Below are 24,123 nucleotides of genomic sequence, written 5' to 3' on the forward strand. Positions count from 1 at the left end.
TAGGTGTATGTAATCCTCATATTTGAGTTGAGGTTTGGTTTATTTTTTTATATTTGCTATCCCTGTGTACGGTAAGGTAAGGTACTTTAAATGTGAAAAAAACAAGTAAGAAAGCTACAGTCGAGTGTGCTCGACTGTGAGATACCCGCTACCCATTTTGAATAAAAACAATATATTTTGCGGTATTATTCTCAGAATATACCAATTATACTAAAAAATACTAAAAATATATTTTGGGGTATTATTATTAAAATATACCAAATATACTAAATTAAAGTTATAATTGCATATGCCAAAATTTGCAATTCTAGCCTTACAATTACGCTTGTTATTCGATTTTTTTTTTGATTTGCAGGGGCGGAATGGGTTTGGCAAAAATTTGAAACAAATTTGATCTGCGTGCAAACATAACAAATGCTGTCGAAAAAAATTATTGCTCTATCTCTTATAGTCTCTGAGATCTAGGTGTTCATACGGACGGACGGACAGACGGACATGGCTAGATCGTCTCGACTGTTGATGCTGATCAAGAATATATTCTTATATATACTTTATGGGGTCGGAGATGCTTCCTTCTACCTGTTACATACATTTCCTGCCTGCACAAAGTTATAATACCCATCTACCCTATGGATAGCGGGTATAAAAACAATTTTGATTCAAGATTTTATTCTTGACTTTACCACGTTATTTCTTTATGTGTAGTAAAGTATAAAAGTTATTTATTTATATAATTTATCTTACCTCATTGAAGAAGACTGTACTGTAGAATATATTACAAACATTGAGTTAGGCATCAAGTACATGGTATTTGAAACGTGTCCCAACAAATTGTGCGTAAATTGTTAATTGGCACTGGAAAGATATCGAAAGATTAAGGTGATAGCATTCCTTTAAATACTTTTAGTTAAATGTAATCGCCGAGGCGATGACTCTGCATTTGTTGATTGTAAAATATATATAGATGCAAACATATGTACATATAGTGGTCGTCTTTATTTTGGAGGGTTGAGTTTTGAGGGTTGAGGTTTGAGGTTTGAGGGTCAACTCCCATGTGTCGTAGTTGATTTGCACCATCATTAAAATCATCTTAAATTGCCGCCTGTGACATAATTTGCAGTCATGTGACCCCATTCAACGGTGTCCAATGTCCAGAGTCCTTTCTCAAAGGTTTCACTGCACACACAAGTGCGAGTGTGAGTGCGTGGTGGATTGTGAAGGGGGGAGTAGGGGGAGGTGTAGCATCCACCCCCAACCATGTTGTAAAAAAAGGTCAACGTTGCGTATTTTATGAATAGATTGAAACCGCCCTCTCGTCCCATCAAACGCCCATCCCAAATGGCAATGATGTTAAATGCCGTTCTCTCTCTTTTCCTCCCCTCTCTCTCTCTCTTTCTCTCTCCTACTCGACAACTTTTTTTGTAGGTTAAAAAGCTAAAGCACTTTAATGAACAGCCGAGTGTGAGCGAGCGAGAGCGAGAGCGAAATGGAGATAGATTGCAGAGAAGAAAAAAAAAAAAGATGGGGACGGGGTTCGTTTTAAAGGACACTACAATTTCAATACTTGACTATGCATGCTGCCAAATGGTTTTTGAGGCCCATATTTGTTCGCCTTGTGTCACAGATACCCTGTAATTTTCAAATATGTGCAAGATTAGTCTGAAATTCTTAAACGAATTCATTTAAAAGGGAACAAATTGAATTGAGTTAATAATAACAATTTTGCACTTTTGATATACAAAATGTATGCACAATTTATTACAGGGTATAGCTTAAGCGGCTACTCACTTTTTTACTCTGCTTTTTTCTCAACATTTAATCGAAACTTGTAGCTTTGTCCACTTTTTGGCCACAATATCAAATTTCAAAGTATCTTTTAGGCAATTTCACTCATTTTGCGAAAACTTTTTGATTAGGTAAAAATCGAAACTTGTTTTGGATTATTTTTGAACTCCTTGTATTTAGTATATAGTTTTTTTTTATATAGTTTAAAGATATTTTAATTATGACATCTAATCTTTGAAGCAATTTCACTCATTTAACACTCATTTCGCTTAATTTAAAGGAAAGGAAGCCAGATCTATGGCAAAGATGTGTGGGTGAGAGAGATGGCACTGAGTAAATCAGCAAGATTATGAGAGATGAGACTAAACGAAACTGGATAAAACTCAAGTACTTATCAAGTGGCATAGATTGCATTAATGGCCTGCGCTCGCTATAAATAAACCCTGTACGTAGGGTGCAAAAAAAAAAAAAAACAAGTAAGAAAGCTTCAGTCGAGTGTGCTCGACTTTGAGATACCCGCTACCCATTTTGAATAAAAGCAAAACGGTGTAATCTTAATTTTAAAATATACTACTATAAACCGAAAGGCTACATTTGGTATATTGATATAGTACTACATTTAAAATATACCATAGAGTGCAGAATATACCATACAAAAGTATAAATAAGTTCTACAATTTTTGTCTGATCGCAACGAAATTTTCAGGAATCATAAAAAGTGTAATTAATGTTGTAAATAATAAAAATCACAACTCTAACGAACAGACAGACGGACGTAAAGACTCGACTGTTGTCACTGATCACGAATATATATACTTTATAGGGTTGGAGGTGCTTTCTTCTGCCTGTCACAAAGTTATAATACCCTTCTATCCTATGGGTATCGGGTATAAGAAGCGGGGTTGCACCTCCTCCTCTCGCATCTCTGGTTGGTCAGTCACAACTCGCATTGCTCTCATAATTGTATAAATTTTTATTAGTGCATAGCTTAAATTAGTACAATATACTTAATGTAGTGCGGGGCGTAGTGGGGATAAGTGCCACGTTTGGCATATGTGGCATATACATACATACATACAAAATCATACAAATAGTTATATATATATATATATATATAAAGATATATATAGATTAGGATTCAATGGAACAGTATTGTGGAATTGTATAGGTAGCTAGGTAAAGGCGGTAAAGTGTAGCTATCTCTCTCTCTCTCTCTCTTTCTCTCTCATTCTCTCTCACATCATTGTTGAGGGTCATTTCGGTGGCGTTTCCTCATCGGGCGCACAGAATTGATTTAAGTCTTCCTTAGTGCATTGTTGAATACAGCACATGTGGACGGAGCCTTCCTGTCGGGGATGTTGTAAGAACTGGCCGGGACTGAAGCGTTTCGCTCGCGACGGTCCAAAACTGTTTGCTAAACAACCAAAAGTTCAATTAATCATCACGATCGATATATCGACTTTTAGATATCACTTACGATAGAGCTGGGCGAGCGAGAGTGTGCGACCATTGCATATTAATTGTATGGCTTCGTTCAGATTATCGCTGCACAGCTTCATCAGCCTCTCATTATGCGGAGGTGCCATGGTGACAGGCACAGCTGCCACCTGGGACACGCTCAATGCCACGCACACCAATGTGGCAAGCAGCGCCAATAGACAAGATTTGGGCAGCGCGGAAATCATCTGGAAACGACAAGAAAAAAACGTCCTTTAATAATTATGTCTTCCTCTAACCCAGCTAAGATAACATAAATACTAGATTTATCATATTTGGTGAGCAAATTTCTTGGGAATTTAAATTTCTGTCATGTATTCCGAATTTCTTATTATTATAACACTTTTTTTCAAACTAATTTAACTCAGCTCCTCTAAATCTTGAATGTATTAAATTTGGTGAGCAAATTTCTTAGGAATTTAAATTTCTGTCATGTATTCTAAATTTCTTATTATTATAACACTTTTTTTCAAACTAATTTAACTCAGCTCCTCTAAATCTTGAATGTATCAAATTTGGTGAGCAAATTTCTTGACACGATCTTTGACTGTCTATCCCACACCTCTTACCTTTAACTGAGTTTTTCTGAATCTTAAATCTAAATTTCTTTTAATATATCACTTCCTTAAAATAACCTTCAACTCAGCTGTTTTAAATCTTAAATCTACAAACTTTTGGAGCAAATTACTAGACAACAAAAAGATTCCCTCACGATTTCTATCTCTCTATCACACACCTCTTACCTTTAACTTAGCTTTTCTGAATCTCAAATTTGAATTTCTGATATTATAACACTTCTTTTAACTAACCTCTAGTCTAAATCTTAAATCTATACAATGTTTGAGCGAATTTCTAGAGGAAACAAAATTTCCTCCACGATTTCTGTCTGTCTATTCAACACCTCTTACCTTTAACATAGTTTTTCTTAATCTTAAATCGGAATTTCTGTTGTTATAACACTTTTTTCAAACTAACCTCTAAACCAGCTCCTCCAAATCTTAAATCAATCATATTTTGTTTAGCCAATTTTTTAATTAATCTAAAGTTTCCTCTCTTCCTTTGTCTGTCTGTCCATAAGTTTATACACCTCTATCTCAGTATCCCAAAATCCGAAATCTATCAAATTTGCTAGTTGAATTCAGAAAAGTTTCCCCACATCTTTTGACAGTCTGTCTGTCCGTCTGTCCGCTGATTTCAGCACCTCTAACTCAGTTACCATAACATATATATTATTGCTTTCAAAATGCGAGCAATACTAAATATCGTGTTTGTTGTTTTTAATAGACCCCTGCACGAAGTCGAGTATTAGAGGAGCTAACCGTCTTTCAGCTGACTGTTCTCAGCATGTCACTCGTCTCGTCTCGGAGGCGTCTCTTATCAATATCAAATATTATTGTGTTTTCCGATTTTGTTTTTGTTTGCGTCGCACGCGTCGCTTTGGTCGCGGCCCAGGAAATATTTACATAAACTTCAATGTTTAAAAATAAACCCGAGCTTATCATTTGGAACATGAATTTAATAAAGACCAAATCGACAAAAACAAAAAGTGCGTTAGTGTTTGTTTATTCTTGTGCGGCTGCTGTTTGTGTTGTTGTTGTTATTGTTGTTGTTGTTGAGAGAACTACTACTATAAACATCTCAAAAGCAAAGCCTATGTGGTTCAATGTTGTTTGTTTCACAGCATATCAACGAGTCCGGAGCTAGGTTATGTGTGTGTGTAATGTCTCGAGTGACGAATGTCAGATAGAGGAGCATAAGATTGAGTTTCATGGGAATTCACCATTCGGAGAAATTCAAAATAAAGAAATAACTTTGGTCTCTGATAATGTCGAGAGCTAAATATAGTTGTATGTGTAGGATTCATCTAAAATTAAAAGCTTTTGCCTGATAACGAAACCTCGTTAGATCATGCAGTGTAAGCTTTACATCCACGTGGCTATTTCTTTGTCGACAGATTTTCCCAACTAATTTTGATCAATCGGAACAGTTAACTATTCTAATATGTATAGTTTCCTTAAAGTGATGATCAGTAGAGTATTTGTTTTAAAAAGAAATGTAATGACAACCAATAAACTTATGTATGTTGATCTTCTAGAACTTTATATATTATTTCATTTTATATTAAAGTTCTTAAAATAAAAGAAATAAAAAGATAACCAAGAAATTTATGTTGATCTTTAAAAACTATAAATATTTCAATTTCAATTTAAAATAAATGGAGACATAACCAAGAAATTTCTGTTGATCTTCAAGAACTATGGATATTATTTTATATGAAAGTTCTTTGAATAAAATAAGTAGAACGATAGCCAAGAAATGTATGATGATTTTTAAAACCTATAGATATTCTTTCAATTTCCTTTAGGGCTCTTAAAATAAAGAACTTTGTCTTATATTTCTATTTAACTCTATAAGATACATAAATTTTAGTTATTCATTTTTATTTTACTTTTTATAATTAGTTTATTTCTATCAAATTTGTACTTAGAGGTTTAGGATGCAGTTGATTATGCGAATAGTATAATTTTAGCTGTTTCTCTGAATGAATCAATATTCTTTTATTTTCTAAACTATATAAAAACTCCATCTAACGTTTATTTCAACTTCCTTGTTTTGTGTTCTTCAAACTGCTTCGATATTCTTCTATTTTCTAAACCTTATAAAAACCCCATTTAACGTTTATTTTAACTTCCTTTTTTTGTGTTCTTCAAGCTTTTGCCACTCATTTATTTGATACATTATTGTAGCATACTTTCGATAGCACGTTCTCTTGAATTGAGAACGCTCCAGAAGTATGCAATAGACAAAAGGTGAAAATTCTCCAAAAAAGAAAAAAAAAAGCGTAATATATAATCAATTATATAAGCTGGACTTACTGTTGCATGCCTTGATTTGATGGTTGTTGAGGAAAAGACTCCGGTAACGATCTCAATGCTGATCCTGTGCACAAGGTTTCGAATTCTAAACTTATCACGTTGCTTAAGGAACTTTCTTTAAAGTTTTGTGCTAAATGTTTAATTTGTTTTTTTTTTTTGTTTTTCGCTTTTTCGCAATCACACACAGTTTCAGAAATCACAATATTTTGTCACAAAAAAAAAAAATTAAGATTAAAAAAAAGGGATAACAAATTGTCCTCGTACGTGCAAACAAAAAGAAATTATAATGGGAATTGACTACTATATAGTAAATTGGTTGTGCAGCTAATTGGTGTCGATGATGATGCCGATGAAGATGAAGACAGGCGAGGAGTCGGGAACGTTGTGCGGGAGAGTCTTTGGTGTACAACGAGTTTTAATATTCGACACACGCGATGTTTGGCGATTTTCTTGCATTATTCGTTGTTGTGTTGTTGTTGGTGTTCTTTTATTTTGTGGGTTTCTGTTTGATCCTAAGTTCGAACGAACACACGATCGAGGACTTAAGATGGCGACGGCGCGGTCGGAGCGCACGACCTAACGATGCGGCTGGTTGACTTGGATTTGGAACGCGCTTTGATGATCAGGCTCGGGCCCGTTGATCAATCGTCAACTCTGCGCTGTGCGCACGCTCTCTCTCTCTTTCTCTCTCCCACACTCTCTCTCTCGCGCACACACTTGCACTCGACTCTCTCTCTATCTCTCTCGCAGTTCAATCCAATCGCTTGGGCTTGCTTGCTGACTAAGCTTGGCAAATTTTTGCCAGCGTTTTTCTTTTTCCCCCTTTATTGCTGTCTTGCTGGTTTGTTGTTGTTGTTGTTATTGCCCTTGCACCCGTTAGTGACTGTTCAATCAGGCCGGCAATCGATGATCACGCCTTTGGCTTTTTGTATCAACTTGTCGCTATTGTTATCGGCAAATATCAAAAGCACTCAAAGAGTCAGCTGTGCTTCGTTCACTTATTACGAAATCTATTTCACTCTCAGCTGCTTACGCTCTCGTCTTTTGAATTCGCTCTCTTGTCCACTGTCGCTCTCTCTCTTTCTCTCTCTGTCTTCGTGTTCGTTGGGGCGTTTACTCTCACCCTTTTATGCTATTGATGCAGTCGTTGTTGTTGCTTAGATGGGCTTGCCTGTTGATGCTTCTCGTATGTTTGCCAGTGTTTGTGCCGAGATGCTGCTGCTTCTTCTGCTTCTGCTGGGCAACGGCATCAGAATTGTATTTTTAGCGAGCAGTGCGCTATAATTAGACTCCAGATTCCGACTCAGACACAGATACAGATGCAGACAGACGGGTGAAGGCGACAACGACGACGACAACAGTGGGGAGGAAGACTGAAGCTGTTGTTGCGTCTGCTGGGCGTCTTGTTCTTATCTCATTTACACGCACACACACACTAACGAACTCAAGGCACTTACAAGAAGTTTATTTGTTTATTTGCTGTTGTCGGTTTCGAGTTCGGTTTCGGTTTCGGTTTCTAGTGGCGGCGGGGGTGGGGTGTCTGATTGGTTTGCTTGACTTTTGTTTGCTTTCGTTGTTGTGTTTGCTTATTTTTTTGTTTAGCAAGCCTGGCGTTTCCTGTATGCAATATGTGTCTTTCTTTGATATCATCAGTTTTGATATTTATTAATTTTATTTTTTTTGTTTTAATTCGTTTTTCATTACAATTGAATTTCACACGCAAACGATTTTTTAATTTGCAGTTGCAGTTAATGCTAGTTGTTTTTTTTTTTTTTGTTTTTTTTTTTTGTTATTATAGTTTAAGCAGTCAGCTTGTTGCTCGTTGTTTCACAGCCAAATTGAAAAAGAATTCTCAGTGTGTTGCAAGCGCCGCACGAAGCTTTCGCAAGTCGATCTCAAAAGCTGATACACAAAACGCACGCACACACACACACACACATACACACAGGCGCGCATTGCATGCAGGCTTAATACATAATTCGCCTGTGGATATGTGTGTGAGTGAGCACAGTGTGTCCAAGCATATGAAACCGTTAAACATTCGGTTGCTTTAGTCATTGCCAAGCGGCCATTTTTAAAACTGCCAAAAATATTTGCATTGAAGTATGGCGAGTAATTGGTGTATACATATATATATATATATTCTATCGAAAAATATATATACATAAAATATATAATAATTATATAATATAATAATATATTATATATATAATACAAAATAAATATTAATAAACGTACTTGCTTACCTTTCTTTTACAGCAAATATCGACTCTCCGTTACGCATAGAAATTCAGCAGCAACTTGTCACTGTGGCCACACACACACGCACACGCGCGCGAGTTTTGTGCTATATTCAGCATTAATAACTATAACAATGACAATATTAATAATAATATTTGCTGTTGAACAAAGTACACAGGCGAGCATACCGACAGCAAGTGCATTTCATATACTTGTTTATATACATACATATGTACATATGTATGTTATCTGTTTAAGTAAACGACAAGAGCAGCAACGATGCAAACAAAAAGAAACAACAACTAGAGTGAATCCATCAGTGTACGACAATAGCGTCGTACTCACTTGCTCCCACACACGCACACAGGCAACACATGACGATCTCACCCTCGCTTTGTAACCTGTTCACTCTGATTGTCCTTATTCGTTGTGTGCGCGTGTGTGTGTATGTGGGTCTGTTATTTCTCTGTCATCTGGCATGCAATTAGCAGTCGATAAAACGCGACAGTCTGTAATGCGACAACAGGTGCTATCGACTCTGTTATCGATATACATTGTATTTGCATGTTATTTAAAAACAATTCAAGTCACTGCGCTGATAAGCGCCTTATCAGCACTCGCTACTATTGTTATTATGGTTGCCGATTAAATATTATTATTATTGTTTGATTTGTATTTAAAGCGGGGTTTCCCTCAATACTCTATTATTAATTAGCCCAAAACTGGCTACAAACAAAAATGAAGTCAAGATCGTTTGCTGATTTCTGTGGAGTCTGTGTATTGTATTTAGTAGTCGGGTCCTTGGCTTGTTGTGGATCATCTATTACGCGCTCACACATATGCATATGTATGTACATGTATTTGTGTATTGTGGATGTGTATGCGTACTACTCCTGATAATGTTAAAACGCTGTGCGCTTTGGCTGATAAGACATGTTGTTGATGTTTTGGTTGCTTGGACTACACACAGCTGTTGTTGCTGTTGTTGTTTGTTGCAGCCAGCCGTGAACGAAAAACGGAAACGACGACAACGACAACAACTGCAAGCGTCGACGCCTGGTGGGCGTAACGGCAGAGCGCGAACGTAAACAACGGCAACGTGAATTCAACGTGATCTAGTTTCTATTAAAATAATAATAACAACAACGCGCGCGTCCAATCGTCGACTCTCCTATTTTTAGCACAATCTGTTAGTATGCGAGAGCGAGAGAGCGAGCCTCGCAGCCTCAACATATGTTGCTCTCTCTCCGCATTTCATTTCGTTTTTTTCCATGGAATTCTGTGTCTGTGTGTGTGTGTGAGATAAGCGTGGGTTGTACTACGACTTTTAGGGTGACTGCGCGGGGGGTTGGCTGATGTACTGCATTGTGTACGCAATACGGTACAAAGTCTGACACGATGATGAGCAAGACTTTTATTTTGGAAAGCTTTTGCACACTTCTGCTTGTGATCTGCCGTTATTGAGGTCAAAGCTGCGCTCACAAAGCTCAAAGTGAAGCTTAGCTCAATTAGTGCTAATTTTGACCCAAATACTTTGCGTGCTATTCATCGAATATTTCGATAAATGGTACAAAACTTTCCTTTCAGCCGAGCAGCAGACAAAGAAACAGACAGTAAAAGAGGTTGGGTGGGGAAGGAAGGGGGTGGCAAAGGGAGAGAGCGAGAGAGAGAGAGAGAGAGGGAGAGGGCATGCTGATAAGGTCGCGGCACTTGTGGGCGTGGCTACCCCAGTTGAGTCTATAATGATGATGATGATGATGACTGTTCGACTTCGTCTTCGACTTCGGCTTCGTCTTCGGCTCGCTTCGTCTCGACTCGTCTTCGTGCAAATATTGTTTACTTGTGCTAAAATTGGATCTTCATTGATTGACATGCGCGACAAATGGGCGCCAAGAACAAAAGCAACAACAACAACAAGAGTGCAACGCAGACTCAGACGCAGATTATTGACCCAGAAGCGTGCGCAGGGCGCGATACCAGGCCAGGCCAGGCCTAGATGAGAGTCCACTCCCCGGTCCGGTCCAGTCGAGTCCAGATCCCAGCCAGACATTATAATAACAATAACAACAACTCGAAATGTAAACAAATAACAAACATTATATACTGAACTTTGCTTTCTGCATTTAACTTCAAACTGCGTTCTTTCGCAAAAAACTCTGGTCACACTTTACATATGATTATAAATGTTAACATGTTTTTATAGTAGGCCCTGCTTTTGGAATTACCTTAAAAAGGCTTTGTTTGAGTTCTCTTTTCATTTACCGCCAGTTGAATTCTAGACATTAAACTTAAATCGAGTTTTTTTTCGAGCGAGAATTGAGAGAAGCGTAGAATTTCAAAATAAAATCTCAAAAATTATCTGAAAGCAAAAGTACCATATTCAAAATGTTGCGTAAGTCTTTTGATATATAGCAAGTGGTAAAGCTATCATTAATCCTTTCCTTGTCATATTCGTATTCGCTTTCAGTTCCATATCCAATAATCCAAAATGATTCAGACGATGATAAGGAAGAAGGCATTTATTTGTTTATTGATGTAGATATCCATGGCAATTATGTAATTACTATAAATGGAGATGAAGTAGAGTTAAACTCTGATGAGGAGCTAGATGAAGATCAAGATGGAGAAGAGAACTTTTAAAATAATGAAATCAAAATAAAAATAATAACATAAAATATAATAATAACAAATTGAAGATGGAGATGGAGATGACGAAGCGGATCTTTAAAATAATAAAATCAAAATAAAATAAATAATTAACAATAACAAATAATAATAATAAGACAACTTTTAAAATAATGGAATCAAAATAAAAATAATAACATAAAATATAATAATAATAAAATGAAGATGGAGATGGAGATGAAGAAGCGGATCTTTAAAATAATAATATCAAAATAAAAATAACATAAATAATTAACAATAAAAATTAATAATAATAATAATAAGACAACTTTTAAAATAATGAAATCAAAATAAAAATAACATAAAATATAATAATAATAAAATGTAGATGAAGATGGAGATGAGAAGCCGATTCTTGAAATAATAAAATCAAAATAAAAATAACATAAATAATCAACAATATAAAAAAAAAAACAATAAAATGAAGATGGAGATGACGAAGTGGATTTTAAAAATAATAAAATCAAAATAAAAATAATAACATAAATAATCAACAATAACAAATAATAATAATGATATGTATAATTTTTATTTCATTGCTTCATTTGAAAGAAAATTATTAAAATAAAACAACGAAAATAATAATAATAATAATAAATAAAATACACCAAATTATAAATGTTTCGTTTTTTCCTTTTTAAATTCTTGTGCTTCATTTTAGCGATTATCTTGTGCGAAAAAGCAAATAAAAAAAAAACCAATTCGAAATTCGTGAAATTATCGCGAGTGTCAATAAACTGTGCAGCGACCAAGTTGACCTCTGACAACAACAACAACAACAACAAAAACGATAAAAACAACAACAACGAAAAATGAAGCTTTAACGGCATCAGTTGTCGCGTCGTTGACATCCCCCCATCGATGGCATTGCGACTCCTTCTTTAACAGCGGCGCCGACGTCGGCGTCGGCAGCGACTGCGGCTGCGGCTGCGGCTGCTGACCGACCTTAACCGAGCGTCACCAGCGGCCATAGACACACATTCCGTTCTTGACACACACACACACACACACATACACGCAGGCAACACACACATAAGTTGGGAGTTGTGTGAGACTGAGACAGACAGAAAGAGAGAGAGAGAGCATTTTGGGCCGCCCAATTGCAATGGGCACACTGAACTGTGAACTGACTCTCTGAGCAGTGCATTGGCAGCACCGGCCCTTTGCACAGTGGTGCCAAATGCTACAAAATTGTCATCTTATCTCTTTATGCTTTTTCACATGCCAAACTGAAGTTGATACTACAATATATTTTATATAAGTACTAAATAATGTATGTGTAATGTTGTTAAATAAAAGGATTAATTAAACAATCAAAAACGTTTTCTTAGCTTAATTTGTGTTATTTTTTCTACAATTTTGTTGGTAAGATATTAAAGAATTGCTTTGTATTTTGAATATTTTAATTAAAGTCGATTATATTAATTTAGAGCATTTCTAAGCATTCAATGGATGGAGACTCAAATGTTTGACAGCTAAGCTTGAATTGAATTTAAAATGAAATGTTTCTTAACAGCCACAAAAATGCTGCTGCAGAGTTTTATGCTTAATAAATTTGATTTGCAATATGATATGAAATTGAGCAAAGCTTGCACTCAATTGAGTTTGCGCTCGAAAATTGCGAAGGTGCCACAGTGCGACAACGTTCAAAGGCCTTCAACGTCAAGGTCAATGTTTGGCACACAAAAAAAAAATACGACGAAAGTTACGTTTTTATTTTCGTTGTTGTTGTTGTTGTTGTTGCTTGCGGGGCTCGTTTCGTTTAGGAAGGAGGAGAGTTTGAGGTAAATTGTGATTTGGAAACTGTGAGAATTAGGCACTTGAACTATTGAGGACGTCGCACTGTCTGGCCGAGATGTGACCTTGGCCACACGCACCCAAAAAACCGTTTGGCCATTGCACTCCACAACAAATGGAGGCAGCAGTATTAACAACAACAACAACAACAAATCATCGTGTGTTATGCGTGCGCCTGTGTGACCTTTGAACTTGGTGCAGTGCTTTGCTCATCAAATGGAATTGAAATTGGAAATTGAAATCGCAGAAGTCAACATCTGTAATCGGCACACGGCAATCACTTGAACGACGCGTGGAAGCCGCAGTTGTAAACAGACAACAATAACATCCATATATATTATAAATACATAATATAAACAAAATACCTACAATATATATGTATATACTGTGTACTTAGATTAGAATTGAATTCTATCGCAAGCATTAATCAGTTATTAATTGAATCAATATAGTAAACACATGCTGAAGCACACGCTGACCTTTGAGAATATATTTCTATACTATATACATATAATATATGCAGAGAGTAACACATAATATATTTACAAATAATAATGCCAATCAAATCATTAATTAATAATAATAACAATATTAATTAGACAACATTAAAACGTGCCACGAGCACACATACTGACCCTGTTCCATAAAAATCTATAGACTATACAATTGAGAAATTGTTACAAAACAAATGCGTTACATTTCAATTTCAAATGTTGGCGCCCAACACAAAGCAGCGCCATCTGCTGGCAATTGTGTTGTACCGTAACAGCGCTGTTAAAGCATAACATACTCAACGGGCAACCGTTAACTGCACAACTATCGATAAAAAGTGTGACCCTTAATGGAATTTGTATTGTACTTTACCGGTATATTTTAAAATCCAACTTGCGGTCACGCTGAGTCACCAACTACAAAAAACTATTGTAAATAAACAATGCCGGCAGACCACCAAATTGACATAACAAGAAAATTCAGGGAGCAGCTAAATTCCGGAGCGCAAAATGTACGTATTAAAAACGTTTTTAAACGTTCGAAATTGTGCCTAATTATTAAGATAGATTACTATGTGTGTGTGTGAGTGTGCGAGAGTGTATCAATTTCATTGACTAATGAGAATTTCACATTTCCATATGCCAATAAGCCTCCTTATCGGCGACGTGCTAGCGAGTGCACAGGCCGTAGCTAAAAAAACAGTAGTTAGTCAATAGGAGACGAACAAACTTAAGGCACTTCGACATCGACACATGTATGTACATGTGTATGTTTGTTTGTTCAAGTGCTGCGCGTACATGTGTTAATGTGTGTGTGCGCGTATAGTGAATACTCAGAAGTTCAGCTGTCCGTGTCCTAGTTAATTTGGTAAAAAGAAACTCGACAATTGCCGTTGATTTTGTATCTTCAATCTAACTAATTGTTTTGCTTGTTCATTGTCGCTATCGTTTCGCTATAAATAATTATTACTTGAAATTTGATTTTGTTTTTTTTTTTCGTTTTCTTGTGGTTTTGGTATAAGTAAAAGATCAGGTTAATGTGGGCAATTGCTTTCAGTGCTGTGCTAACAACTAACTGGTTATGCATTTAAGCTCAAAAAATTCGGAGGTCGTTTTTCCTTTTTTTTTTTTTGTGTTGCTTTGTGTTCTTACTTTGTAACCTGTTGCTTGCTGTTGTATTGTGTTGTGTTCTTGTGATTACTCTCTGGGTACTTGACAATTGCTGAATGGTGTGGAGCCTTACGCGTGTCGTGACACGAGCTGAGTGTTGCATGTGCCCGGCTTAATAATGAGCACTGCAACCTGTTGATTGCACTACGCTCAGTTGACAATTGCTGAATGCTGCGGTGCTGAGCATGTGTCGTGACACGAGCAGAATGTTTGCAAATTCAAAATCCATACGGAGTATAAAATTATAAAAGTGTACAAAAACGTTAATGTGACGGGGCGTGGTTAATAATGTTGGCCACATGTTGCGAGTTGTTGGCATGCTCATTACTATTACTACTATTATTATTATTATTATTATGATTGGTATTGTTGCGGTTGTTCGCGAGCGTCGACAAGGTCAAAACGATTCGTTAGTCACACACAGGTTAGCTGCTTGCATAGGCTCCAATTTTGACCAAACATACAAAAGCATACATATACATACATATGTGTATGTGTGGGTATGGGTGTGTTTGTGTTTGTGTATTAAGGCGCAGGCAATACACAGATGTAAGCAGTTTTTGCCGCCATCGCCGCCGCCGCGACGTTGTTACTATCGAAGTTAGTTTGAAGCATACTCGATTCGCAGCTCATGAACGTCGGACGTGTGTTCGTCGCTGTTCTCTGCACAATCCGATCCAAGTGACTTGGCCGTTTTAACGCTGAAGTCTCTCAACGCGTCCGTCATTCAATAGTTTAATCTTAGCTGTTGCATGCTGTCGTCGTCTGTCGCGCCGGGTTTGTTTTTGTTTTTTGTTTTGTGTTTGGGTTTCTCCTATTGTGTGTGAATCACACACATACACTCATAACAATCAGAACTTGAGAGCGTCAAGCGCATTCCAAGTGGACGAGAACGAACGTGTGTGTGTGTGTGAGACTGTGAGAGAGCGAAGACTCCGAGAGAGAGAGAGAAAATTGGCAAATATGGCGTAATCCCATGGAAAAGCAAAACGCCAGCACATAATACAACAAACTTAAATTGCAATGTGACGACTTTTGCATGCCCTAACTTTTTTTTTGGTCTTTACTAATTTGGGTATAATGCTAATTTCGGTTAATTAGCACAGTGTGTGTTGTTGCCTGAGCGTGCAAAATAAATAAATACATTTTTGTGATGAATCATTGCGATCTTTTTTTTGTGTGTGTGTTGTGTTGTGTCGGTGTGTTAATAAATGCTCTCAATTAAATTGAACATTTTTGTTATTAATTTCAGGTTGCGCTCGAAAAATTGTTCAGTTTTAACATTGTTTAAGCAATTTCAAGTTTTACGCGGTTCACACGCTAGGTACGTATCTCTGTTTCAAATTTATTATTCACTCTTTTGGTTTCAAATACACTTATCTTGATTTGTAGTATAGAACGCGACAATTGTTAGTGCAACAAAATACTCATAGACATCTACTAATACAACAACAAATACACAACATGGGTTCGATGCTCTGCAAGGAATACAAGACGACGGGAAAAGTAACCCCAAAGCCGGAACAGGCAACAGGTAATTATAATAATACAAAATTCTGAAAAAAAAGAGTTGGGAAACTTCTCAAATTAAAATATGTTTAATGCGTGAAGTTTAAATATGAACGAACTAGATCAATTTGAGAAGTTGCTCAACTCTTTGAAATAAAAACGAACTGGCTCAATTTGAGAAGTCTTTGAAATAAAAACGAACTAGTTCAATCTGAAAAGTTGGTCAACTCTTTGGTTGTCTATATTTCAAGGTCGTTGTGGTCTTTGTTTTTCTAAAATATTTCAATTTATGGAATGTTATTATTATTACATAAAATTATATTTGATTTTAATATTCTATCATAAATTTCAAACAAACAGTAAAAGTAATTGGTGAGTTTTCTAACAATGGCAGCTTTCTGTTTATTAGGGTGACCATGTTACAGCTCGTTTGAGCGTGAGATCTCAGCCAACGATTGTGAAAATAATTAAACTAATTACAGTTATTTCTGCCTGTGACAGACGGAGGCTTTCTCCAAGTCTTGACTTGAGAGTGGTTTTGCCTTTCCAATTGTACTACTTTATTTATTAAAGACTGTTTATCAGCGGGGTTGATTGTATCAATCAATAATTACAATTTTCATTTTTCCAAATTCTTTAGTACAACAAATATTTTCGTGTGCTGTTGAGCTATAATCATTTTGTTTAACCTCAATTCGTGGACTAATCGAGAAAGAAAGAGTGTGCAGGCAGAATGCAAAGAGCGATAGCGTGCGAGAATAAGCGATAGCATGCGAGAAAGAGCGTGTAGAGAAATAGGCGAAGAGAACGGGCGAAAACGTAAAGCTAAAGCTCTCTCTTTTTTTCTTTTTATGCGGCCATACGACATTAGGTTTTGACTTTTTCGCTTGTTTCACGTTCAGTTTACACTCTGAACTTAACTGCCACGGTCTCTATTTTGTTTTTTATTTCGTGTGTGTCTATCATAGACAGCAATCAAAAGCAACTGGAGACATTCCCACAAATATCCATATCCATAAAACATACTTAAAACTGCGTCATATCAGTGTCAAGCAAATCTGAAATCTTTTCAAAGTAATTTTGAGTGGATTTTTTTTTGTTGTTTTCTTTCAAAGGTAAGCAAGCCCAAAAAACACATATTTGCTGATTGTTTTTTTTTTCGCTTTTATTACAATTGTTTAAGTGTGTCCGTGACAAGGCCAACAGGTTCGTTGTATGTGTGTTATATGAGTGTGTATGTGTGTGTGTGCGTGTGTGTGCATTTGCAATAGCAGTAAATCGTAGCAAATTCACACACATTTACATTGGTTAACATCCAAATTAACAACTAATTAGATTGTACACCGGTTTCAGCATCAAAACACACACAATTACTTTGAAGTCAATTCAAGTATTATTTTTGTGGAACCTATCGAAGGTCTGAATCACATAAGATCTTTCTCGCTCTCTTTCTCTCTCTCTCTCTCGTTCTCTTTATCAAGATTTAGCTTCGTCACTAGCTCTGACGTCATAACAGTTTCTCGAAGTTATTTCTTTTATCATGAGTTTGCGGTTTTCATATTTTGATATCCAGTGCATATGCCAAATGTTATTAAATGGTGCGTAGTTTTTATTTTTATCGCTTTTCTTTGGTCAGTCTTAAGTAAAGTTGTTAAAGTAACTTCAGCAATTATTTTATAGTTTGTGGTTAAGCTAAGTTTGTGGTTTAAAGTTTATGAATACGTTGAAATGTGGGAACTTCAATTATTTCTAAAATATTAAAAAATACAAAAAACTTTAAAGATTTTTTTTGCGTTGCTTAAAGTTTTTTGTTCATTACTTGATGATTTTTAGCAAAATTTTAGTTTAGTCAATATAACTTTATAATTATTTTACAGTTTTTATAATATTATGCTATATTTTATTTCTAAATTTTATCGAACAAATAAGTTATTACACTTTATTCGATTTGAAAATTTGAAAATAAAATGTGGCATATCATAAGAACTGTAAAATAATTATAGTCTTATTGGCTCATCTAAAAATTATTAAATAATTAACAACAAAATTGTGGCAGATACATTTTTAAATTTAATGTTCTTATATTTCTTTTATTTAGTTTTTACAAAATAAGAAATAATTTTAAAAATAAAAATTGAAAATATAAAAGTAATCTCTCTTAAAATAATTGTATAATAAAATAATTAGAAAAATCAAAATTTTTAACAAAAAAAATTAACCTTTATCAAGATACTTTTAAGGAACTAAATAGAACATTTTTGTGAATTCATTTTTTTTTTCTATTTTAAAACTATTTTTTACACTTCTTGGTTTCAACTTGACATTTTTATTGCGATTTGTTTCCTTATTTGCTGAATTTAGTCTTTTATTCCCCACTGGCAGCTCAATCTGCCAGCAATCTAATTGAAGTATTGACATTCTGATAGATATCTGATTACCCATTGGCCCCAATAAGTGCCCTCTTTTAGTTCTTTTAGTTCTTCCCCAACCCACTTGCCGAATGACGCATCTAATTGTTAAAGGCGCTGGTCGAGTTTCCTGGCTAGCACATTGATTAGTTTTGTTGTTTTGGCCACATTCAAAATCAATAACTGAAACAGGTTCAAATCGGTTTCCAAAGGCAACAACGTAACGCAAGTTATAAATAGTTAGAAAGTGCTGGTTAATACTTTATTATAGTTGGACATGTGTCTACAATTTTCCCTGTGATGATTGTATTCATGACATGCATGTTTTCATTATTGTGTTTCTTAGGCTTATCATCGCTTATCGCTAGAGTGATTGAGCACATCAAACTTGCATATCATTTTTTTTTTTGTTTTGTATTTATCAATAAAATCCCTTATCACAAAAGCTATGTCACTGACATTAAGCCGGAAAATTCCACGATAAGGGCTTGTTTCACTTGAATTCAAGAGATGCTTATATAATGAATGCAACTAGTCGAAGTCAAAGAAAATGTTGCAAGGTTTAAATAGGAATATTTGCTTATCTTTCAAAAGTTTAAAATACATTGATTTAAGCATAGGATTAAAAAAAAGGAATATATAATTGGATGTTAGGAAATTGTGGCTGAATTGGCTGGGTTGGGTTTTCAGGGGATTTTTTCTCTGTCAATATTTCAACAGTTTACATCCATTAATTTCAAGTTTTTTTTAACCAAAGTACAATTACTTAAGAAGTACAAAAAAAGAATAGATGTTGGGAAATTGTGGATGAATTGGATGTCGGGTTTTCATTTAGGAAATTGTGGATGAATTAGATGTTGGGTTTTCAGGAGTTCTTTTCTTTCAAGTGTTTCTATAACGAATAAAATAGTTTAACAGTTTTACATTCATTCATTTCATGGTTTTTTTTACCAAAGTACATTTATTTAAGAAGTACAAAAAAATAAAATAAATAAGGGAAATTGTGGCTGACTTGGCTGTTGCGTTTTCAGGGGTTCTTTTCTCTGGTAATATCTCAACACTTCCATTATTTTCAAGTTTTTTCCAAAAGTCCATTTATTTAAACGACTAGATAAAAAAAGAATAAGTAATTGGATGTTAAGAAATTGTGGTTGAATTGGTTGTTGTCTTTTCAGTTAGGAAATTGTGGCTGAATTTAATGTTGGTAGTTCAGGAGTTCATTTTTCTGTTATATTCATGTGTTGCTATAACGAATTTAAGAGTACAACAGCTTACATCCATTAATTAAGTTTTTTTTTTTTTTAACGAAAGAACATTTATTTAATAAGCACAAAAAAAAAGAATAAATAAGTAGATGTTGGGAAATTGTGGCTGACTTGGCTGTTATCTTTTCCTTTAGAAAATTGTGGCTGAACTGTATGTTGGGTTTTCAGGAGTTCTTTTCTTTGTGTGTTGCTATAACGAATTTAAGAGTTCAACAGCTTACATCCATTAATTTCAAGTTTTTTTGTTAACGAAAGAACATTTATTTAATAAGTACAAAAAAAAAAGAATAAATAAGTAGATGTTGGGAAATTGTGGCTGACTTGGCTGTTGCGTTTTCAGGGGTTCTTGTCGCTCTTCTTTCCCGCTGCCAGCTGCTCGAGTCTCGTGATGGCATCATCGAGAAATTGTCGTTGCAACTGCAGCTGAGGCAGCAGCTCTTCGGCACTGAGTAGTTGCACTTTCTGCGTCGGTTTGCTCGACTGTCCACGCAGAAAACTTAACGATGCCGATGAGGAAGTGGAAGTGGAAGATGATGCACTGGGTCGCAGCATGGCGAGCAGTCGCTTGATTAGCGATGGGGTAGCATTAGAGGCGGCTGCGGATTGAGCAATGCTGCCACTGGGGAACTCGGGCATCGCCAGCAACGGTGTCCAGAAGTAGGAGCTGACTGCTGTGGGCGTTGTGGGCGTGTCGTCGCGTTGTGCCTCACCTGGTGGCAGCTTGGCAGCAGTGTGATTGCCTTGCGACATCGTGGCATCCAGTTGCTGCAGCTGCTGCTTGAGTTCGTCCAACTTGTGCTGCAAATACTCAAAGTCGGCGGCCAAATGGATGGCCAACTGTTGGGCATCCTGTTCGTGTTGCGCCTTCCCCTCCAGCGTCTCGATCTGCAGCTGCACCTCCTGCTGGCGTTGCTGCAGCTCCTCCAGCAGCAGCGGCGTCTCTGGTCGAAAGTTCTCCATGTAGAGTCGTGCTATCTCCGATTGCAGCAGCTGGCGATGCACTCGCAATGCGCTTAGCTTCAGTTCCAGCTGTTGCTCGGGGCTGGTCACACTCCCACTGACACTTCCACTTCCACTGGCATTTCCATCACTTCCAGCTGCTGCCACCAGATGGAGCATGAGCAGCACGATCAGCGCAACAAGTTCTCGACGCGACCACGACATCTTTTCAACTGATCTCGTCAGCACGTCAGCTCGTCAACAGCTGCCCCCGTCTCCTTCTTAAGGGCTTGGCCGTCGTCACTTTCTTTCCAGTCAAGCGCTAGTGTTGTCAGCCGAAAAGATAGATAGCTAAGTTTTGTTGGCCGAAAAATGGCTAAAGTCGAAAACATTAAAGATAGCTAGCCGAAAAACTGCTAAAGTTTGAAGTTGATGAGGATTCTTTTCTACGTTGCTTCTTTAACTTTCTTTTCTATATATTTCTTAAACTCATTTATTAAATTAAAAATAAGTGAAAAATTGTATCTTAAAATTTTAATTCTAATCTAAAATTCCTTGCTTTAACGTTAATCGTTTATATATATTTCTCAAACTAAGTTATTAAATTCAAAATTAGTAAAACTATATAAATTAAAATTTCTAAATTATTCAATTTTCATCAAAATACCATTTTTTATATTATTGAAATTTTGAATTTTATTTCAAAGTATTATTTGTTAAAAGTTAAGTAGTTATATTGCTTCTTGAAATTTCATCTTTTTCTATAAACTAATTTAATTTAGACTAATTTATTAAATTCGAAATAAGTAAAGCTATAAAATGAACATTTGAATTCTAATCTAAAAATCCTTGCTTCTTAGTTGCTTCTTTAACTTTCAGCTTTTTCTAAATAGCTATCAAACTAAATTATTTCAAAATTAGTAAAATTAAAATTTCGAAATTATTAAATTTTCAACAAAATACCATTTGTTCTATTGAAATTTTGTATTTTATTTGAAATTTTGTAAAATTTGATTTCTTAATAGTTAGTTATCTAATTAGCATAACTTCTTTATAGCCGTTTATTTGTATTTCTTAAACTAATATTCACAGAGTTTAGTTTTAAAGAAAAGATCGTATTTGAATAAAGAATAGAAAAAAACAGCTGTTGTGGCAACACTGAGCACTAAAAGTTGATGCTCAAGCTGAAGTTTGGGCTGAAGCACAGCAGGCGACACTTTCTAAGTTTATCTTCTAACCGAATTTCGATTGCCATTAAACGGGAAAATTTTTTATGTGTTTGTTTTAAATTTAGAAAGAGAGAGAGAGAGTGGAAGAGAGAAGGAGGGAGCTTTTAGACAAGAGTGTAAGAAAAAAGTGCTTAAGACAATGTCTAACAAACGAAATGTCGTTGCAGGTGCCGTTGGTTCTTATCAGTCGAAGTGCAGCACGGAGAAGATGTCGCCATCAAATGTGGAAGATGTTGAATACACGGCGCCCGTTGCCGTTTGCAAGACCACCGATCTTGCCGATAACGAGATGAAGCAGCTGGAATTCGACGAGGACACCAACATATTGCTGGTGAAGCAGAATGGACGCTTCCAGGCGGTCGGTGCCAAGTGCACGCATTACGGAGCTCCGATGCATACTGGCGCCTTGGGTCAGGGACGTGTGCGTTGTCCCTGGCATGGGGCCTGCTTCAATCTGGAGACGGGCGACATTGAGGATTTCCCCGGTCTCGATTCGTTGCCCTGCTACAAGGTCGATGTGAGCGATGGTCAGGTGTTGGTGCGTGCCAAGCATAGTGATTTGGCCAAAAACAAACGCTTCAAGAACATGGTCAAGCGTGATCCCACCGACGAGCGTTGCTTCATCGTTGTGGGCGGCGGTCCGTCGGGCGCCGTTTGTGTGGAGGCACTGCGTCAGGAGGGCTACACGGGCCGATTGATCTTTGTGTGTCGCGAGGACGTCTTGCCCTATGATCGTGTCAAAGTGTCGAAGGCAATGGGCCTGAAGATTGAGGCGTTGCAATTCCGTGACGAACAATTCTACAAGGATCACGACATTGAGTTGTGGTTGGGCGTTAGCGCCGATCAATTGGTCACGGCCAGCAAGGAACTGCATTGCTCCAATGGCTATGTGGTGAAGTACGATAAGATCTACATTGCCACCGGTTGTTCGGCCTTTAAGCCCCCGATTCCTGGCGCTGATTTGCAGAATGTGATGACGGTGCGTGATTTTGCCGATGGCCAAAAGATTGTCGCTTCGATCACACCAGAGACGCGTGTTGTTTGCCTCGGCTCCAGCTTCATTGCCCTGGAGGCGGCCGCATTCCTCGTCTCGAAGACGGCCAGCGTGACGGTCGTGGGACGTGAAAATGTGCCACTGAAAGCAGCGTTTGGTGAACAGATCGGTGCACGCATGCTAAAGCTATTCGAGGACAACAAAGTTCACATGCAAATGGAGAGCGGCATCACGGAGATTATTGGCAACGACGATGGCAAAGTTGTGGAAGTTCAACTCACGGATGGCTCCCGATTGCCATGTGATCTCTTGATCATGGGCACCGGCTCAACGCTCAACACACAGTTCATGGCCAAGTCTGGAGTGAGGCTGAACAAGAACGGTTCGGTGGATGTCACCGATTTCATGGAGAGCAATGTGCCCGATGTCTATGTGGGCGGTGATATTGCCAATGCGCACATTTATGGCTTGTCGCAGTCGCGTGTCAACATCGGACATTATCAGTTGGCGCAATATCATGCTCGCATCGCTGCGATCAATATGTGCGGTAGTGTCAAGAAGGCTGAATCGGTGCCATTCTTCTTTACGATGGTCTTCGGCAAGGGCATACGCTATGCCGGACATGGCGCCTACACTGATGTCGTCATCGATGGCAGCCTCGAGGATTTGTCCTTCATCGCGTATTTCATCAATCATGCAGACACTGTTACTGCGGTGGCATCGTGTGGTCGTGATCCGATTGTCGCCCAATTCGCCGAACTCTTGTCGCAGGGCAAGTGCTTGGGACGCAATCACATTGCGAACCCCGAGAATCGTCAGGCGTGGACGTCGATGCTCAAAGAGCCGCTGCCCAAAGTGCGCTAGGATAACTACAACTACTTTGCTCACTATATAAATACACATATATATATATATACTTATTGTTACAATTTGTTAAACCGTACGGGATCAAAAGCGACACATCCATCCCAGATTAGGGAGGGCGTCAACAGTATTTTTTGTATTATCTCCACCCAACAAATTATTTGCTCTATTTTCGAATTCAATGTCATGAGTGTGTGTTGTAATGTATTAACTCTGCTTGTACCAAAGCAAATTGAGATTTGTACAATAAATACGTTGCATTTTCTTAAAAACTTGTCATTTTTGTTTTTAATTACTAGATTTCACGTTTAGCGGTCACTCGGAAGCATATTTGTCCGTTTAACGCAAAAAAAAAGCTATAAAACTTATAGAA

At 37.0% G+C, this 24,123-nt stretch overlaps 3 protein-coding genes and 1 long non-coding RNA gene across 8 annotated transcripts; 1 reads left to right on the forward strand and 3 right to left on the reverse strand.

Moving 5' to 3' along the window:
• Positions 1-2,740: 2,740 nt before the first annotated feature.
• Positions 2,741-7,981, reverse strand: LOC117577432 (uncharacterized). Its single transcript, XM_034262337.2, has 3 exons — positions 6,159-7,981; positions 3,263-3,470; positions 2,741-3,199 (listed from the first exon to the last, which is right to left on the reverse strand). The coding sequence occupies exons 2-3, from the start codon at positions 3,468-3,470 to the stop codon at positions 3,039-3,041; spliced, it is 369 nt and encodes a 122-aa protein (XP_034118228.1). The 5' UTR covers positions 6,159-7,981; the 3' UTR covers positions 2,741-3,038.
• Positions 7,982-8,404: 423 nt separating this feature from the next.
• LOC127565617 (uncharacterized) lies at positions 8,405-9,508 on the reverse strand. Its single transcript, XR_007954955.1, has 2 exons — positions 8,588-9,508; positions 8,405-8,524 (listed from the first exon to the last, which is right to left on the reverse strand). It is a non-coding gene; the product is annotated as an uncharacterized LOC127565617 (long non-coding RNA).
• A 4,278-nt stretch (positions 9,509-13,786) lies between these two features.
• LOC117570208 (apoptosis-inducing factor 3-like) lies at positions 13,787-24,022 on the forward strand. 5 transcript variants are annotated; one of them, XM_034251727.2, is made up of 4 exons: positions 13,787-13,884; positions 15,795-15,866; positions 15,935-16,076; positions 22,060-24,022. In XM_034251727.2, the coding sequence occupies exons 3-4, from the start codon at positions 16,007-16,009 to the stop codon at positions 23,748-23,750; spliced, it is 1,761 nt and encodes a 586-aa protein (XP_034107618.1). In that variant the 5' UTR covers positions 13,787-13,884; positions 15,795-15,866; positions 15,935-16,006; the 3' UTR covers positions 23,751-24,022. The 5 variants fall into 5 exon arrangements, with proteins under 5 accessions (XP_034107618.1, XP_034107592.1, XP_034107601.1 ...); XM_034251701.2 differs by having other exon boundaries at positions 15,940-16,076; XM_034251710.2 differs by lacking the exon at positions 13,787-13,884 and adding an exon at positions 15,157-15,319.
• LOC127565143 (uncharacterized) lies at positions 19,806-21,116 on the reverse strand. Its single transcript, XM_052002392.1, has one exon. The coding sequence runs from the start codon at positions 20,886-20,888 to the stop codon at positions 20,061-20,063; it is 828 nt and encodes a 275-aa protein (XP_051858352.1). The 5' UTR covers positions 20,889-21,116; the 3' UTR covers positions 19,806-20,060.
• Positions 24,023-24,123: the final 101 nt, after the last annotated feature.

This window comes from Drosophila albomicans, chromosome X (genome assembly GCF_009650485.2).
Source record: "Drosophila albomicans strain 15112-1751.03 chromosome X, ASM965048v2, whole genome shotgun sequence".
Taxonomy (NCBI): domain Eukaryota; kingdom Metazoa; phylum Arthropoda; class Insecta; order Diptera; family Drosophilidae; genus Drosophila; species Drosophila albomicans.

Bases quoted from the DNA above. Each gene is read 5' to 3' on its own strand.
- LOC117577432 (XM_034262337.2), bottom strand. From the start codon at position 3,470: ATGATTTCCGCGCTGCCCAAATCTTGTCTATTGGCGCTGCTTGCCACA. The intron at 3,200-3,262 runs GTAAGTGATATC...TTGGTTGTTTAG, and splicing joins CTCGCTCGCCCAGCTCTATC to CAAACAGTTTTGGACCGTCG.
- LOC127565143 (XM_052002392.1), bottom strand. From the start codon at position 20,888: ATGTCGTGGTCGCGTCGAGAACTTGTTGCGCTGATCGTGCTGCTCATG.
- LOC117570208 (XM_034251701.2), top strand. The intron at 15,867-15,939 runs GTACGTATCTCT...TTTGTAGTATAG, and splicing joins TTACGCGGTTCACACGCTAG to AACGCGACAATTGTTAGTGC. The intron at 16,077-22,059 runs GTAATTATAATA...ATGTCGTTGCAG, and splicing joins AAAGCCGGAACAGGCAACAG to GTGCCGTTGGTTCTTATCAG.